The sequence below is a fragment of the Penicillium oxalicum genome, chromosome II, assembly GCF_001723175.1.
Source record: "Penicillium oxalicum strain HP7-1 chromosome II, whole genome shotgun sequence".
Taxonomy (NCBI): domain Eukaryota; kingdom Fungi; phylum Ascomycota; class Eurotiomycetes; order Eurotiales; family Aspergillaceae; genus Penicillium; species Penicillium oxalicum.
The window spans coordinates 3,394,021-3,410,522 of NC_064651.1; the positions used below are offsets into that span (position 1 = coordinate 3,394,021).

Here is a 16,502-nt window from a genome sequence, read left to right on the forward strand (position 1 = left end):
AGCAGCAAGAACAAGCTGTATGAGACAAATGTTCCTCGGACCACTTTGTTAGGGTTCCTGAATATTTCCATGTGTATGTGCTTGAGGAAATTTAAAGCAAAAGAGGGTTTTCCCTAGAACCTGGTAATCACGGTGTAGATCGATCCTCCCGTCCCTCTCATTCATGATCCATGACTCTCCAGTTAAAATTCCTCCCGAGATGCTGGTACTCCCAGGGTCGAATGATCACCCGATGATGTGAATTTGCGTTTCAATGAGGATGCATTTGATTCAAAATCATCGCTGGGTGATCTTACTGTATCCGACGATCATCCTTACAGTTTCAGATGGGTAAAAAAAAAGAGTAACCTAGTGAAAAGAAGGAGATGTTTGGAGTCTGTTTTGATCATTTGCCATCATCGCATCTCTCTATTAAATCTCAAGTATCGTGAGAGTAGAGACGAATCAGCTCTGCCGCTAGGTAGAGTGATAGATGGGTGCACGTTTGGTCCTAGAGCCCATTTGAATGTCCGTAATTCCGTCGGCATGCAAGTACGTTGTCTTTCCCGAAAAAGGTAATCGGAAAACAAATCTGAACCGACCACGATACAACATGGACTCGTTCATATGATGATGATAATTCTTCCTGTTCTGTCATAATCCCCGAGGAGGCCCAAACTCAATGCACTTGCTCTAGGTCCCACGTACGGATGCGTCTTCTTAGCGAGGAGTGGATTTGCTCTCAAGGGGTTTCGTTTCGCCTATGACCTCGAGAGTGATTTGGCCAAAGCCAACAAAACACTCTATCCTCTCGGGACCTCGGGGGCTCCGGGGCTACCACAAAAGCCACATACTACCAAGGGGAGGGGGGGGATGGAGTAGGTGTGTACTAGTCTGACCGCGATGACTAGTGCTGGGTCAGTTTCATCCTCTGGACCTCTAACACGATCAATATGACGGCAAATTGAGGTCAAGCAGACCCGGATAGACGGCACCACATGATATCATATTGAACAAATAAAGTAATGGCGCAGTCGGAACGGGCTCTGTGCACCCGTGGCTGGTGATGGGAATCATTTACATATCCATTGCTCTGCGTACAGACCGTACCACTCCTTCCATGCACCAAATCAGTCCGAGTAGTACTACCGTAATGCACACTCCTCCTCCTCGCCACGACCGTAGCGGCATGCAACGATTCGTGAAACTCTGTATCAAATATTGGCGGCCCCCGACGTATAGCCAGTCAGACCCGCGTTCTGGCTTGCCACCGAGAGCTGTGTGGATGTTCGCTCTCCGAGCTAGTAAGTAGTGCACCCAAGGTTTCCCCCCCCCCTCTGTTCTTTTCTTTTCTCTTGCGTATTTGTACCAATAGAAAGACTATCTAGGTCCGTACTCCTGTTGTACACATTATTACCCTACCGAACGGGAAAAACAAAAATAGAAAAGTTTGGTCGAGGTTTCTTTTCATTCCCTCTCTGTCTCTCTCTCTCTCTCTCTCTCTTCTCTCTCTCTCTCTCTCTCTCTCTCTCTCTCTCCGGCACAACCGTATCACATAAAAAGAAAACATAAACCACCGCCACACCGGGCTCCATAAAACCATTTGAAAAAATCTGTTACTGGACCTGGTTCCTCCTCGTCTGAAAACCCAAGATACAGTCCCCCAAAAAGTTTAGCATCACCACGCTTAACCGCCCTCTATACCGCTTACCAAGATCATACACCCTTCCATGTCTAGCCAGTCTCAACATTAATATAAACATCAAATCTATCAAAAAATTAGATCGACTTTAGCAGGACCTATCAAAGCTCATCGAAATTCTACCATCGAGATTGGCACTCATATATTCGTCGATAAAATTGAACACATCGTTGCCATTGGAAATTGAAAATCCGGCAGAATCCCAGTGGCGCCCCGGGGAGGGGGGGGGGAACTAGAGATGTATGAATAATCACCAAAGGTGCACGGGTCAAAAGTATCCACGGAGCCCCAAAACGTCCAGAGTTCAGAGTCAAAGTTGAGGGGAAAACTAAACCGTTCCAGCCACATGACCGTGCGGGGGGAGTCCAGATCATCCGCTGACTTTCTCATTCGCGGGTTCCGCTGATTGGAGGCTCGGGGACTCAAAGCCTCCGAGAGGGTTCACATATCGACAGATTTCAATTTGTCCCAGCGGGAGAAAGAAGCAAAGATCAAGACAGAAAAGGAAAAACAAATAACCAAAGAAAAAAAAGGAAAAAGAGAGAAAGAGAAAAAGAGAGAAAGAGAAAAAGAAAAAGACAAGGGGGAGAAGGGGGTTGTTGATCGGAGCTGGTCCGAGTGGATTCGAACGGATCGTATGAAGATGTAGGATTCACACTAAGATGAGGCCCATGCTCCTCAACTGCTCCCTGTAGTTGGACCGACCGGTGTCGAGTACCTCAACCTACCGATAGAGAGAGATCCCGGATCCATCAAAGGACGACCGGTGGTAGAAACCTACCAAACTACCTCAGTATGGTGGATAGTAAGGACAGTACTGGTGATCTTTGTCAGCGGCTTCGCACCGCCTTCCTGTCCTCGTGTCGGACGTGGCGAATGCGGCCCGGGGAGGAGGGGCATACTGCTCTTGGTGGTGCACAAGGGGGGAGGGTCCCGTGTTTCAACAGATTGGTTATGCAAGCAAATGAGATTCTCACTTTCAACACATCAGACTCGGTAACCGGGGGGGTGGCGGGAGTACATTGAGGAATGGATGAGGCGACTTTCTTTGGTACTCCTCAACATTATGAAATACTAGACACCTTCGGTTCAAGTTCCCAGCCACTTTCATGGAAGATCTCAAAGCCGATTATGAGATGATGAGTATGATTATCGTTATCATGAACTAGATGCAGAGGGTGCCCACCAAGCCAATTGATGCTTCAGGCCAAGGTTGCCCTCGTGCTCGTTTTCTTAACACCTTCGCTCCTCAAGGCAATAATCAACCCATATGTACCGGTGCATTCATAGGTCTAGAGACATACATTCACGGATAGAGATCGTTTCCCTATGCCGGAGCAGGACTGCCAGGCACTACTATGTAGGTGGAAGGGTCAAAGTGGAGAACTTCCTCCATGCATAAGAGTGGAGAAAGCTCAGGAGCTCCAGATTACCGACAGCAAGGTCTCTCCGGTGACTGAACAACGGGCGACTGATTAACCCACGTAGCTATGGTGGAAGTGTGCGGATCGGACTTTCTGTCCATCGTTCATTTCTCAGCTCTAGCTTTTAGCTCGGATACTTTGGTGTACATGAGATGGATGAAACAGCAAGGGTACAATACTACGACTACTACTACCACCTTGGCCGACTGTAGGGCATCCTATTCACCACCTCCCTTTACAAAACAGTACATTGTCCCACAGAAAGTTCCACCAGTCCCATCAATGATACCAGCGATCCTTTGAAAGAGAGGGGGGAAAAGAGAGAGAGAGAGAAAAAAAAAACGAATCAATTCCATTGGCTCTCTCCAATCCGCCAGTTCTTTCCAGCAAATCACAAGTGCACTCGGTCCCGTTTGATCCCTACCACCCCGTTCGTCGCAGGGGAGGGTTGTATCATACTCCACCCTTCTCCATGAGTGGCCAAGTCATTCATTTGCGAAACGCACTCGACAAGGTTTGATTTCTCTTCTCGAGAAGTCATATCTGCAGCCGAGGTAGGGACATACGTACGCAATCCTCGTCACTCGTTGATCAACATCCGCTTCTGTAGTGTCGGGCGGCGAGGGGGCAACCCTCCCAAAACAAAAAAAAGGGTCCCCGGCTTGGGTGAGGAGGTCCAGGCGGGTTCATTTGATCGTCCTGTGGAAAGGAAAGGAGGGGTGATAATACTCGCCAGTAATTGATCGACATTTGACGACACGTCTATCTTGGGGGGAGAGGTCTGAAGGTGCGTTTATTCGGGGGAAAAGACGGGATGATCCATGGAATGAACATATTGCTCGAAAAGGCAACGTCGGCGCACTCGCAGTGCATGAGCCCAACCGCGCAAGGCAGATGGTATAGAGTCATGACTATTGCATGACGTGCGTCGCTTGTCCTCGCGCGGCTGTCAAGGAGATTGGAATCTATGGACTTGATGGGGGACAACAGATTCCAGGTGGCGAGTTTGGTGAACGTTTCAAGCGACCTACGGGTTCGAGGGGGGCCCAGTGGAGCGTATATGATTCAAGACGAAGGCAGAAAAGATTGCTCCGTCTCTGGGGTAGGTTTGAAAATTAGATATGTATGTATAGAGCCGCCGGTCTAGCCATCCTTCCCGCCCTGGATATGATGGTAAAGTGACAATGCGAATGCGAAGGGCCAGCAAGTATGTAAACGCCCCCCCAGAACAAGACCAAAGCAAAGTGACCGGATCACGTAGGGAGTGCGCCATCCTTCCGTGAATGTGATGACCGCGGTGCTTGAAGGCAAAAAAGGGGGTGAAAAAAGAGGGCACTCTCGCGGGAGGACGTGAGCAGCACACGCGCCACGCGATAGAGCCCCAAAAGGTACATGAAGGGACCGCAGGCAGGGTACATCAACCATCCAGGCCGAATCCGATCGACGCCTTCCAGTCAGGTGTAAAGGAAAGAAGAATATAAACAGGGTACAATGAAGACCCGCGGCGAGTAAGCCAGTGTAAAAGCGTACGAGGCAGCGGAGAAAAAACTGCGGCTCTGCCTCTTTGATGTACTGACACCAAAGATAGATATGCTGCACTCGCGAGAACGGCGCGAGCGAGTGGACAGAGTGGGAGAGAACAGGGGCCCCCCGAGAGGAGATGATCATGGTGAGCGTGGTGGTCTTCCAGCTATCAGGGCGTGTGCAGTTTTAGTGTTGAACGATGAGCGAGAACCCATCGATCCAGGATGCGCTCGAGCCTGCGATACCTGCGATCTTATATCCCAAGGGTGGGATCAAGGTGTGACTGCGTGCGAATCGAAACCATATCAGCGTGAGGAGTTCCAGTCAAAACTTCAAAAGATGAATGCGAGAACGGGAGGGCAAGACTCACCCGGATCCGCCACGGGCATTGCCATAGATCCCCGATTTTCGTCCTAGACTGGTGAGAATTTCAATACCATCTATCCAGAGACCAGCTCTGACGTAGAAACCCAGCAAAATCTCCCCGCGCCGAACATCTGAGGGGACAAGAAAAAAAACAAAGGGTCAGTATGGGACCAGAGGTTGTGTTGGTGTCAATCAAACGGCGATGTGCAGGGAGGCTCTTACCGAGAACAAACTCATCTCCTCCCGGTTTTCCACCGCGGGTGCCGAAGAGCTGGCTGGTCATGTCTTCGTAGCAAAATTCCAGTCCATCCAACGCGGATCCATGGTAGATCTTGATCGAAGTCAACAGCTTCGTCTTGATAAATGCATACTCCAGTAGCAATTGTTCAGGCTTGCTGCCCTCCATGGCGGAATGCCCCAGCTGGCCACTTTTGTACCCTGTCTGGCCCTTGGGCAGCTTGACCACGGAGTTTTTGGACTTCAGCGCCGCAACATCGTCCACGGTATAGCTGCCCAGGTTCCCCGAAACAGCGACCATGCGAATCTTCTTCTTCTTCTTCTTCTCCTTTTCGGTCCCAAAGAGTTGAACCCGAAGCTCCGTCTCGGTGAGAGTGACTTGCTTCGGCAGTCCATTCCCGCCGGACTCGCTGTTCACGTATTCGATAAAGTGGTGACAGAGCTCCTCCCCTTCCGCATACAATTCCACAAACGCGATTCCGGACGAGGAAGTGAACAGGATCTTTCCGTTCTCCACCGGCCATACCTGAACACTGCCGTCATTGCTCAGGGAAACGTCACTGGGGAGACGGAAACAGGGGTGGAAGCGGAACCGAAGCGCATCCAGACGATGCCAGCCACATTCGTCGTTGGCGAGACAGACCTTGAGCCCCTGTGTCTTGGTGCGCGTGCAAAAGGGCTCCTTGACCAAGAATGAGCGACTCAATTGAACGTAATCGCGCAGCATAACCCCCGACTCCTGATGGGGGCAGCCAAACAGATGACCAACCTCGTGCAAGTGCGCTCCGATCCCGAGATTGGCGGACTCCCAATTCGAGCCTGCATCCCCGCAGTCATTGGCAACGTGGTTGGTGTCCGTGCGGGTGCAATCGGAAAAGGCATCGACGACCTCTTCGAGGCAGCTGGGATAGCTCTGCAGACAATGGGATCCAAAGATGGCCAATTTGATGTCGTCACCGTCGGATCCGAGCGCTGCATGACCGGTGATGGTCTTGGACTCAAAGTCCCAATGGGAATCCAGCAACAGAACGGACACGTACTGTTTCTGTCCGGGTCGGGGATTGAAATGCTTGCGGACCGCCTCCTTGGCGATGTTGAATAGCTCATCCTTCTTCTGGGCACCCTCATACTGCTGGGCAATGTTGAGGTCGCGCAGTTCGGCGACGGTCTTGTCGCATCGAATCACGTGGATCCTGGCCTCGTTGCGCATCTGCTGACTGGCCGTGTCCCGACGACTGAGCGTGCCCGCCTGCCACTCCTCTTCGAAGCGGAAGCAGCGCCGACCGAGGTTATTGCGGAACATCTGCTCCCCCGTAAACGCCTGCCACAGGTACGCGGCGGTGCGATACTTGCGAAGTGCCGTTTCCAACCCATTGCCCTCGCGTTCTGCGCGCTCGGGCACGGCGTCGTAGGTGCCGTCCGAGTCTTTGCCCAGGAGGATCGCCAGCTGCAGCGGCGGCGCATTCACCAGGGGAAGGTAGTTGATGCAAATCCAGGTCGAGTGAATCACGGGCGTCGTGCTACCGGAGGACAACTTTGGGGAGACAAAATCGAAGCGGAGGCGATTCGGACCGGGAACCAGGTGAACCAGAGACTTGAAATGCGATGCCGTGACGGGCCAGCCGATCGACGGGAAATTATCTTGATGGTGGTATACGGTCACGGTGCCGTCCATGGCATTCTGTCGTGGATCTCCGATCTGGCCATAGATCAATAGAACCTTTTGGTGGACCTGTAGAGGATGGCAGAAAAGAGACACCACCCAGAGTCAGCTTCCGATTGTACACTGCGAATGACGTCGTTTCCTGAGGGACTGATTTTTCGGGACAGGAGGACTACCGACCCACGAATTTTCCGCGATTGAGATGATTCTCGGTGCATACGGTGAGCATGGCGTGGACGACCGGTATGCGCCATTGATTGACGACGCTGAGCTGCCCTGTACGTGGTGGGGGAAAGTCCCGTCATCAGCTTCCTGCAGTTCACAAGATCCGTCTGCTCGTCGGCGCGCAGGGGACATTCAATGCGTACCACGACACTGTTCCGTTGCGAGTGAGTACCGAGAAGGCCCGGCCGTGGATGAGGGAGCGGCAGTGGCGTGCTGCTCACTGTACTGCGGTCATCCTGGGACTCGACCAGCGAGGGCAGATTCGGGGATGAGAGGGTCGGTCTAATCGATGCGGGGGGAGTGATGGATGCGTGCGACACGGAATCACCGGTGGACGAGGAGTTGGCGGACACGACCTCGACCTGCGGCGTGGGCGCTTTGGCGTCGAGGGGAGCACTATGGAAGCTTGCCTTGGAGCGGCGGCGTAGCTGCTTCAAAAACGACATGGTGGAAACGAGATTGACTGGCCGCCGGACGGGTTCTAGTCCAACGATGCTGATCAAGGCCAGCAACTTCTTCCCACCAGGAGAGACAAATGGTTCGGAAACACCCCTTGTAATTTGGAAGCAGCGTCTGACAATGAAGATCTCAGATCAATTGAGTGCAAATGGCAAGAGTGAGAACAGGGAGAAAAAAAAAAGGTCCGTCTGTGGAGGCTGTCAGGAACAGGAGACTGCGACCGTTTGCGGCAGGATGACGAGGCAGCTGAAGGTGTGTTTTTTTTTCTCTTTTATTCTCTTTTTTTTTCCTCCCTCCCCTTTTGGCCCCGCAATACGCCGAAGATGGGTAATTTAAGACGAGGAAAATTAATGAGAGAAGAGGACCTGATCGGATCAAAATGTAGAAGAGGAGTATGGGAAAGAGAGAGAAAGAGAGAGCCAAATGAACGAAGGGTCGTCCAAATAGGAGAAACTCTGATGGTAATCGTATCGAGTCGAGGATGATACGTAATGAAGTATGGAGAGAAAGAGAGAATGCGAGAGAGAGGAAGAACGAGAGAGGATCACAGAATCCTACCGAGCTTCACAGGCACCAAAGAGGGGAAGCAACAAGTATCAGGGCAACAAAATCACCTTTCACCAAAAGCCAGAAGGCGATCTGATCTGTGAAGGACTGAGAGGAGCAAAAGTGGACGCTTCGATGGGTATGCACGAAGTGCACGTTGACTGCTGCTGGTGCCTGTGCGAGCGTTTGGCCCGGTTTTTTTTTTACACCACCACTTTTAACCCGCTTCACCGGGGCCAACTTTCCAAAACGACAAGCAATCGAAGGTGGTTGAGCATCGCCAGTCGACACTTGAGAGATTCTTTTTGTTTACCGAGGGACTCGTGGCTGGAGGAAGAAAGAGAGGTAATTATGCAGTGCTTGAGGTGTTGACGCAATGCCAATCATCGGTGCTGTCTGCCTAGCAAGGAAGTCGGTTCAAAGTTGGAACTGCCTCGCTGGTAACTTGGCAAGTTGGCAGTGCCGGGTCCGACGAGAACAATCACTGCACTACTGTTACGAGAGAGTAGCACCTCAAGTTTCCTTAAGAGGTCAGTACTGGAGACATACTCCAGTAATCTTCTCCTGTAGGGCTACGAATCATGAAGAAATACCTACGAGTTGGTTTCCTACCACCTATGCCCCTCCCGTCCAGTCTTTCAATGTATGCCCCTACACGCTTACCCTCTGGAGGAGATCAATTGAGACAATGTCCAACATGAAGGTACTTGAATCGGTTATCCTCGAACGTGGATCAATGCACTTCAACTGAGCTACATTGACCGTAGCATTACAGTTTCTATCTTCTTTTGACCCTGAGTTTAGCCTTTTTTTTTAAACTTACATCTGAGCCCACGGGCCCTTTCTGACTGTGGCAATTGGAAAGCTCGAGCTTGTACTCTTGTCGTTCCCAGTTGGAAAAGGGAAAGACAAGAAAACAAAAAGAAGGCAAAGGAAAGATTAGGATCAGTGGGATTGAGAGCAATTTGAGAAATCTGATTCGAGAGAGGTTGTCACCTTGCAACTCCATCATCTGCTGGACATGCACTTAGTGTCCCTCGAATCAACGAGCCTGCAAACAATGTTGCATGTGCTGAGTTGAATGACTACCTCGTATGCACCTCAGTGTGCGTTATCGTGCATTGTCTGCCAGTGTCGACTCGTCTGGTGTAGCTTCCGAACCTGCGGAGTGGTCGAGGACTGGACTCGAGGGACATGGACAATCGTCAGGTTTCAGTCTTCACCGGGTGGGGCGCGAATGATGATCGACTACGGTCCAAAACGTTCGTAGGCTTCTCTCGCAGACTCGACGGGCTAGCGTCAACGCTAAATCGGCACTAGTTCCACCGTCGACCAAGGTCAAGTTGGAAAATGGCAGACGGCCCGTGGGTCAGGCCAAAAAAAAGAAAAGACGAAAACCAGAATGGCTCGAAAGCTTGGAGCTTGGCAAGTCTTCCACACAGCGACTGTGTATTCTTCATATCCTCAGGGACGATACCGTTGTCGCAAGGACTGAACAGTACCACTGTCTCTTCGTGCCATGTCTCGTGGTGCGCTGGCTCTGCGGGTGTTTCAACGGCCTGCACACTCCCCAGCCCCCCCCCCCCCCCCCCATGCGATTGGCGTTGGCACAAGTTGGTTGTATGGTACGCCTCGACTGAAAGTCATCTGAATTCTCATCTCACTGAATCGGGCGACCGGCCCTCTACCGCGAGGAAGAGAAGATCCGGCCACGCGCTGATCAATGGTGATGATACGAATCACCATTCCGATCCTACCTGCAAGCTCCGGAGTAATGTCCGGTGGACGTCGCCAAGTCACTACAGCCGAGACTTTGTACTTTCAGATCCCCTGGCCAGTTCTTCGGCATCTCAATCGGCATGGCGTGGGTGCCATGGCCGCAGCAGTGGTACTACGGTTGCGCTATCGCGTCGGGTGGATTCATCGAATCCGGTCGATAGGTTGTCATGGGTCGTGGCCGCCACTCATGCAGGCACGCACATACACGCCTTGAAGGGGGCTCAGGATTTGGACCGAGCGTTTGGACGAGCATCCATTCCTGAATTCGCCAGGCGACATTGTCAGACGGGTCTTGTCAAGCATTCCCCGATTTGAGCTGAAACAGCAACCCACTCAATCACTTCGAGTGACGCGTCAGTTAACAGTTCCCTTCACATAGAGAAAAAGAGAGGGAGAGAGAGGTGTTTCTCTACGAAAAGAATCGGCATCGGACTATACTCGTCCCCCTGGACCACCCTGGAAGCTCATCTAGCCATGACATCGTCCACGTCCACGGGCGCCGCATCCTCCTTGGCGTCCCAATCCCGACCGACTTTACGGGACCCAGTGGAGCCTCCCGGGTTGGCATGCAGGTTGTCTCTAGTGCGGCCGTGCAGTACATTGTCACGAATGAATTCAAGGGGGCCAGGTTTCTTCCACGAGCAGCGTGGACTCCAAAGCTTGGCATGAAAACGAACCGGCTCGGGACTCTGGCTAGTCGTGCCTCTGCCCGGACATGGACAACCCGACAAACTCCCACCCTCGATCCGGCCGTAAGCTGGACAAGAGTATACCCGACGTCCGCCGGTAGGGCTTCTGCAGCACTCCGCATATGGCTGTGAGTGTGTGGTAAGGTACTGTATGACTATGTAGCCGTACACAGCTCTCGAACTGATGGTTGGCTGCCGAAACTGCCGTTGAGCACGAGGGCCCAACCGGTCGCTGGAGCAGAGATCTTTGGTCGCTATCCACATCTGCTTGGGTCTATTCCCATGCAGGTGCCAGCTAGGTGCTCAATGGATCGACATGTCCATGTATGTGTCTAACGCTCGATCGTGCAAGAGCAAATGGAAGTGTACCTTGTCCAGTACTATTCGGCCCTCAGCACCACTTTGTAGAGTCTGTACCCACTACCAAAGTCTTCCCACTCTTCCATTGTAGGAATCACAGTGTCCTCCGTGGCTGTTCTACTTTACTCTTCTCGTGGACCAGAGTCCACCTCCCACGGTCCGGTGTGGCTGCCTCGATGCCTCCGTTCGGCGGATGTCTTGCTGGTCGGCGGTTCGTACTGAAGTTCATTCCACTTAACGCCCTTCCGACGAGAACGCGGGCGCGTACGCGTTGCTCGTGCCGCCTTGCGCGAGACGCGTTTCATCCGCTCCCAAGGACGTCGAACACTTTCCATTCTCCTCTGAGATCCTCGCCTTTTCTCTTTCTCGCTCTCTCCGCTCGAACTGTACCGTCGTGGCTCCACTACCCTTCACAACCCAGCATTTGATCCTCTTTCCCCCCGCAGATTCTGGCACATCGTTGCATTTCCTCACCACCGGCGACGGTCCCATTCTCGTCTGTCAATTTCCGGCCCTAAGTGGGCTTAGCGGGCCCAGAGGCTCCGAATCGGGTCTCCCCTCCCTGGACTCCGCCCTTGCAGCGACGACTGCCAGGCCAACCCTCGCGGTGGTTTCTTGGCTACCCGCAAAAGACCTTTTCTTACGCCCTGTCCTTTCATCTTCCCACCTCTCCTCTCTGCCCACATCATGACAACCCTTTTTTCCCAGCCGGGTTCTGCAGAGAAGGCCATCCGGAAACTAGATATCGCACAGGTAAGCATGCTTCTCGTTGAATTGGATCCCCCTGGTGCGACCATCACCAGGGCGAAGTGGGATGGACCCCCCGAGAAAAAGAGGAAAAATAAAAATAAACCCACGTCACCCAGTAGGGACGGTCCCAACTCTGGGCCATCGCACCTGTCTCCCCAGGAGGGAGACAGACGCCGGGTTGGCGGCGGTCGGAAGTCCTTGTTATGATGTCAATGGGTGTTTATAGGCTGACCCGCGCGACATGCAACTTGTCTAGGTCTCGCTGAGTCTCCAAGACCGACTCGGCCTAGCCAAGCTGAAATATCAGCATGGCCGCATTCACGGGTTGACCAATTCGGCCAGCAGCGATCGACCCTCCGACTCCTCCTCGGATTTCTCTTTCAGTCGCTGCGAGACGCCCTTGACCTCCCCTCCCCTGGTGGCACCGCTCTCGAGAGAACTCCCCCGGTCAACTCGCAATAAACATGCGGTCACCTTCACGCCGCACCTGATGCAGCCTGCGCTGCCCACCAGTCGCAAACGCGCGCGCGCAGATTCTGATACGGAGCGACCTCCAAAGAGTGCTCGAGCTTCGTGGAAGAGCAACCACCAATTGCCCGCCTCGTCCCCCGGTCTACATCGCCATCGCACGATGCGCCGAAACCCGCCTCACTTCATGTCCGAGGCGGCCATCCCAGAGGTGTCTTCTCCCGCCGATCAGGGTCCGTCCGACGAAGAGAATGATTTGGATCTTCCCTTCCACAGCTTCCAGCACCCGGCTTCGATCTTGCAATCCTCCCCACCGCGCACGCCGCCCTCCCAACACACCCGGATCTCTCGCGGGGACCGTCCGTCACAGCACGAAGACGGGGCTGATCTGCTGCTCTACTTGGCCAATTCGCCCACCCCGGCCCGCGTGGCGAGGGGATCACAGCAAGCCTTTCCCCCTTCCACGCCCCCTAGCCAGCATGCCATGCTCCCACATCTCACTCCCACCATGGGAACGCCCGGCCAGCAATTCAACTTTGCTGATTTTGTGAATGTGACCCCCAGTCCAGCCCAGCCTGCCTGGGGTGGCCGGACCCCGGGAAATCCAGCCCGGACTCCTCTGTCCACCAAGGATGCCCGAAAGCGGCTGAATTTCGATGCTCTTGTCCCCCCGAGTTCCTCCAGTCCTCGTCTTCGGGCCAAGCAGGTGGGACTCGCTTTGCAACTTGGCGGCGAGCTGCGACCTTAGCTCATCTGGGGAGCGTTCTCTCCTCACATTCCCGGAGGCCTTTCTATCTCTCCTCCCTTTCCCTCCCCCTATCTTCATTGTCTATCTTATTGTCCCCTCCCTTACCATCATTTTTAACTCCCTCACGGCATTCCCTAACGACGGCTTCACGATTTTTCTATTTCTTCATGCATATACATTTCCATCAGCGGTCCCTCTTCTCTCCTGTGTCAAAGTCTTGTTTTGGTGTTCTTATTGACATGCCGGGGACTAGCCTGTCATTGAAGTGACAGAAGGTCCCTTCCTCGTCAATGCTCTCCAACCCGCATTTATGGCGTTTTTTCATTATTCAATTCTACCTACCACGCGGCTATATTGTGTCTCTTCTTCTTTTCCTGTGCTCGTGAACTCGGACTCGGATCGAGATGCTCGAAGCGTCTGCTAGATGTCCGGCTTTTTCCGTGTCAATTTTCTCGTCCGGGCTCGCGTATCTCACCACCGCATTTGTGTGTGTACCGTACCTGACCCAGGTTCCTTGACAATTCATTTTCTTGAGCTGCTCTTCCAATTTTTTCGTTGATAGCAGGCGTACTCGTCCCTTTATGACACTGCCTGGTCCCTTTCATTCGGAGACAACCATCTGACAGGCAATCCGCATTTGTCCCGGTAGATCCACACTGAGGTTAGCTGTCCCGTCGCAGGTGTGATCGGATTTCCTAGGTACACTCGCCCGATCAGGTAAGCACCTAATGATGTATACTGGGTAGCTACTTCCGGCAATCCCTTTGATCCTCAGTCTTTTTATCGAAATTCAACGTTCCACCATGAAGACAATGGATGGGGCTTGGCCTACAACCGAAACAGTCCCGAGAGAGGGAGAGAGAGAGACAGAGAAGAGGCAAAGAGTATAAAAACAAAAACGTCTTCAGTTCCTCTTATGAAACAAAGGATGTGGTCATTACGATTGGGATATGGAATCTTTTATTCTCAGCATATATTCACTTTTGCATTTCAAGACTCCGCCGCAGCGGCTTCAGCAGCCGCTTGTTTGGCGGCGAATCTTTCACGCGCCAGCTCCAATTTGGACTTGGGCCGTGACCCATTACCTTCCGAAGGAGCCGTAGCCGGGCTCTGTTCAATACCCTTGGCACGAGCTTTCCACTCCCCACGACGGCGCTTGTAGAGATCCATCGACCAGTTGCGCCATACAGCACGCCCCAGGAACGAGTCACGGAGAGTCATCTCGTGCTCGGCGAGTTCTTGGGCCATTCGCTCCTTGACGAAGAAGACGTCCTGCGAGGCGGGCCAGAGGGCGTCCACAACGTGTGAGCCACTGTTATCCTGCGCAAGCTCGGCGAGATGACCCTGGAAACGGGGGATGAATTGCCGGCGGAATTGGAGAGTGGAAGTGGGTAGAGTCAAGGCTTGTTGGAGGACCCGGGACGAGGTGGGTTCCTTGGCCAGTTGGACGATTGTATCGGATGCTTGGGCCAGCAAACTCGAATAGACGAGGTCGCTGAGAGGACCCGGGGCTGTGAGCATCACCTGTGTCAATAGAGACGCGTGCAATTTCTCTCCGGCGGATGTTGATGAGGAACCGGGGGCTGGTTGCTGGCGTTGCTTATAACGATCATCCCCATCCGCGTCAATCATTTCCTCATCGTCCAATTTCCGTGTTCCGGCATCGGTCGCCTCGTCGAGTCGGAGCATCTGTCGGAGGCGCACAGTCGGATCGGAATCATACGCAGCCTGGAGCGCCTTGGCAAAGGGGGTGGTGTCGACATTGCGGATCAAGCAACGCTCAATCAACACCTTGGGGACAATGAGACGTGAGCGCTCGATAAGACCGGGAACTTCGGGGATGATGAGCTCCATGGCATTCTGTAAGTCGTCCTTGCCAAGTCGCTCCAATGTCCGCAGAACCACGTATCCCGCCGTACTGTTTCGAGATAATGACCCGATACGGTCACGAATGTTGTTCTTGTAAAGGTTTTTGAAGACTTTGCCTGGCATGTATCGGACCATCGTTTCCACCAGTCGAGAGCCGACGGGATCGTACAGAAGACCCCGAATGAAAGTTGCGCTGTCGGTACCTTCTTCAAACGACTCGTCCGGCACCAGTCGGCGGAGAATAGATTTGGGGTCTTTGGCGCTGGACTTTCCAAAGTGAGAAAGTTCCAGGAAAAGGAGCACCTGAAGGACAGGGTTGCCAATGGGCTGCGTCGCCAAAGCCCGCAGATAAGTGTCGTCAACTCCGGCCACCATGTCGCTCATGATCTTCTTGAGCGCGGGCTCAAACGATTCGGGAACACCGTGTTTCTGTGTAGAGGCGGTTTCTTTCTCCTCTTGAGCGCCGGCAGCCGGCAGACCCAATCTTTCCTTTTTACGACTTGCAACCACAGAATCCTTCGATGTGACATCCACCGGCTCTCCGGCGAGCACCAACAACAAGACCCGGATAGTGTGCGAGGCGAATCGCTCCGTCAAAAGGTAGCCCCAATTGTCCTTCAATTCCTCAATCACGCTTAAGAACATGTCTGCTAGCGACAAGTCCGACTCCTCCTCTTCGCCGTCCTCGGATGTCTTGGCACGGGGTTTTGACGCCTTCTGCATGACTACCGGCGCGGCATGAATGAATAGCGTTTCGCAGCAATGACTCGCGAACCGGTGCTGCACAAGGTGGAGGAAGTGCCTGAGGAATTTTCCAAAAATGCGTCGAAGCTGCCTGGCGTCCGATAGGGAGATTAACTTTTCCATCAGTCTCGAGCAGCCTTGACTACAGGCAACCTTGAGCTCCTTGCCATTGGCCTCCTGGTACACACTCTCCACGAAGAGATTTCGCTCCTCGGCGTCGTGGAATTGGTTCGCTTCGAGCATTTCATTTGCGCGCGAGAAGTACTCTTGTTCATCACTATCGAGCAATCCGTAAAACGGTGTATCGCCATTGCCCTCTCCCAAGTCTTCGACAAGCTGCTGATCTTGACCCGCCTCCTCGTCGAATGGGATGTAATCTGCATCCTCTGCGAACGAAGGCTCCACGGTCTCGTCGCCTTCGTTGGAAGGCTTCATGCGTTTGGCGGATGGGGCTTCGATGGTGTCGTCATATTCGCGCTTCGATTCCTCCTTCTGAGCCTTTTGCTCGGCCCGACGGCCTCTTTTTTGCTTTTCACGAGGCATTTTGGAAAGGTGTGATTGAAATGTGAACGTGAAGCCGCTAGTCGTGGCGCTCATGCGCTGGGAAATTTTTTGGATAAGCGGTGGTCCAAGCGCCCTCCGCGGCGAATGTTTGTTTGGTTTGCAGCGCCTCTCCGCGGATCGTCGGCGTCAACGACCAATGTTCGCTGCAAATACGGCACTCTCAGCTCCGAGTAACAGACGATTAGTGACCATCAAAGCGCGAGCCATCTCTTCCATACGCTGAAGAGCACTCACAGGGGACTGTGGGGTTTGGAAATTTTCACATTGAGAACAGCGAGTCACAGATAGAGACCTTGGTCAAGTCCAGGGCATCCCTTCGATCGCCTGTTGTGGCAACGGGCAGCAGAGCGGCCTTTTACAGATGACGACGGGAGCTTCCCAGAGTCTTTCAATAATGTGACTTCTT

At 53.1% G+C, this 16,502-nt stretch overlaps 4 protein-coding genes across 4 annotated transcripts; 1 reads left to right on the forward strand and 3 right to left on the reverse strand.

The window, feature by feature from the left end:
- Positions 1-4,815: 4,815 nt before the first annotated feature.
- POX_b03051 (uncharacterized protein) lies at positions 4,816-7,566 on the reverse strand (the record flags this gene model as incomplete). Its single annotated transcript, XM_050111956.1, has 4 exons — positions 4,816-4,912; positions 5,000-5,126; positions 5,218-6,964; positions 7,018-7,566. The coding sequence occupies 4 exons, from the start codon at positions 7,564-7,566 to the stop codon at positions 4,816-4,818; spliced, it is 2,520 nt and encodes an 839-aa protein (XP_049972302.1).
- Positions 7,567-10,368: 2,802 nt separating this feature from the next.
- POX_b03052 (uncharacterized protein) lies at positions 10,369-10,715 on the reverse strand (the record flags this gene model as incomplete). The annotated part of the gene is made up of 2 exons (XM_050111957.1): positions 10,369-10,483; positions 10,582-10,715. The coding sequence occupies 2 exons, from the start codon at positions 10,713-10,715 to the stop codon at positions 10,369-10,371; spliced, it is 249 nt and encodes an 82-aa protein (XP_049972303.1).
- A 925-nt stretch (positions 10,716-11,640) lies between these two features.
- On the forward strand, positions 11,641-12,919 carry POX_b03053 (uncharacterized protein; the record flags this gene model as incomplete). Its single annotated transcript, XM_050111958.1, has 2 exons — positions 11,641-11,706; positions 11,960-12,919. 2 exons carry the CDS (start codon positions 11,641-11,643, stop codon positions 12,917-12,919), a joined length of 1,026 nt encoding a protein of 341 aa, XP_049972304.1.
- A 990-nt stretch (positions 12,920-13,909) lies between these two features.
- POX_b03054 (Nucleolar protein 9) lies at positions 13,910-16,075 on the reverse strand (the record flags this gene model as incomplete). The annotated part of the gene is made up of 1 exon (XM_050111959.1): positions 13,910-16,075. One exon carries the CDS (start codon positions 16,073-16,075, stop codon positions 13,910-13,912), a length of 2,166 nt encoding a protein of 721 aa, XP_049972305.1.
- Between the last annotated feature and the right edge of the window lie 427 nt (positions 16,076-16,502).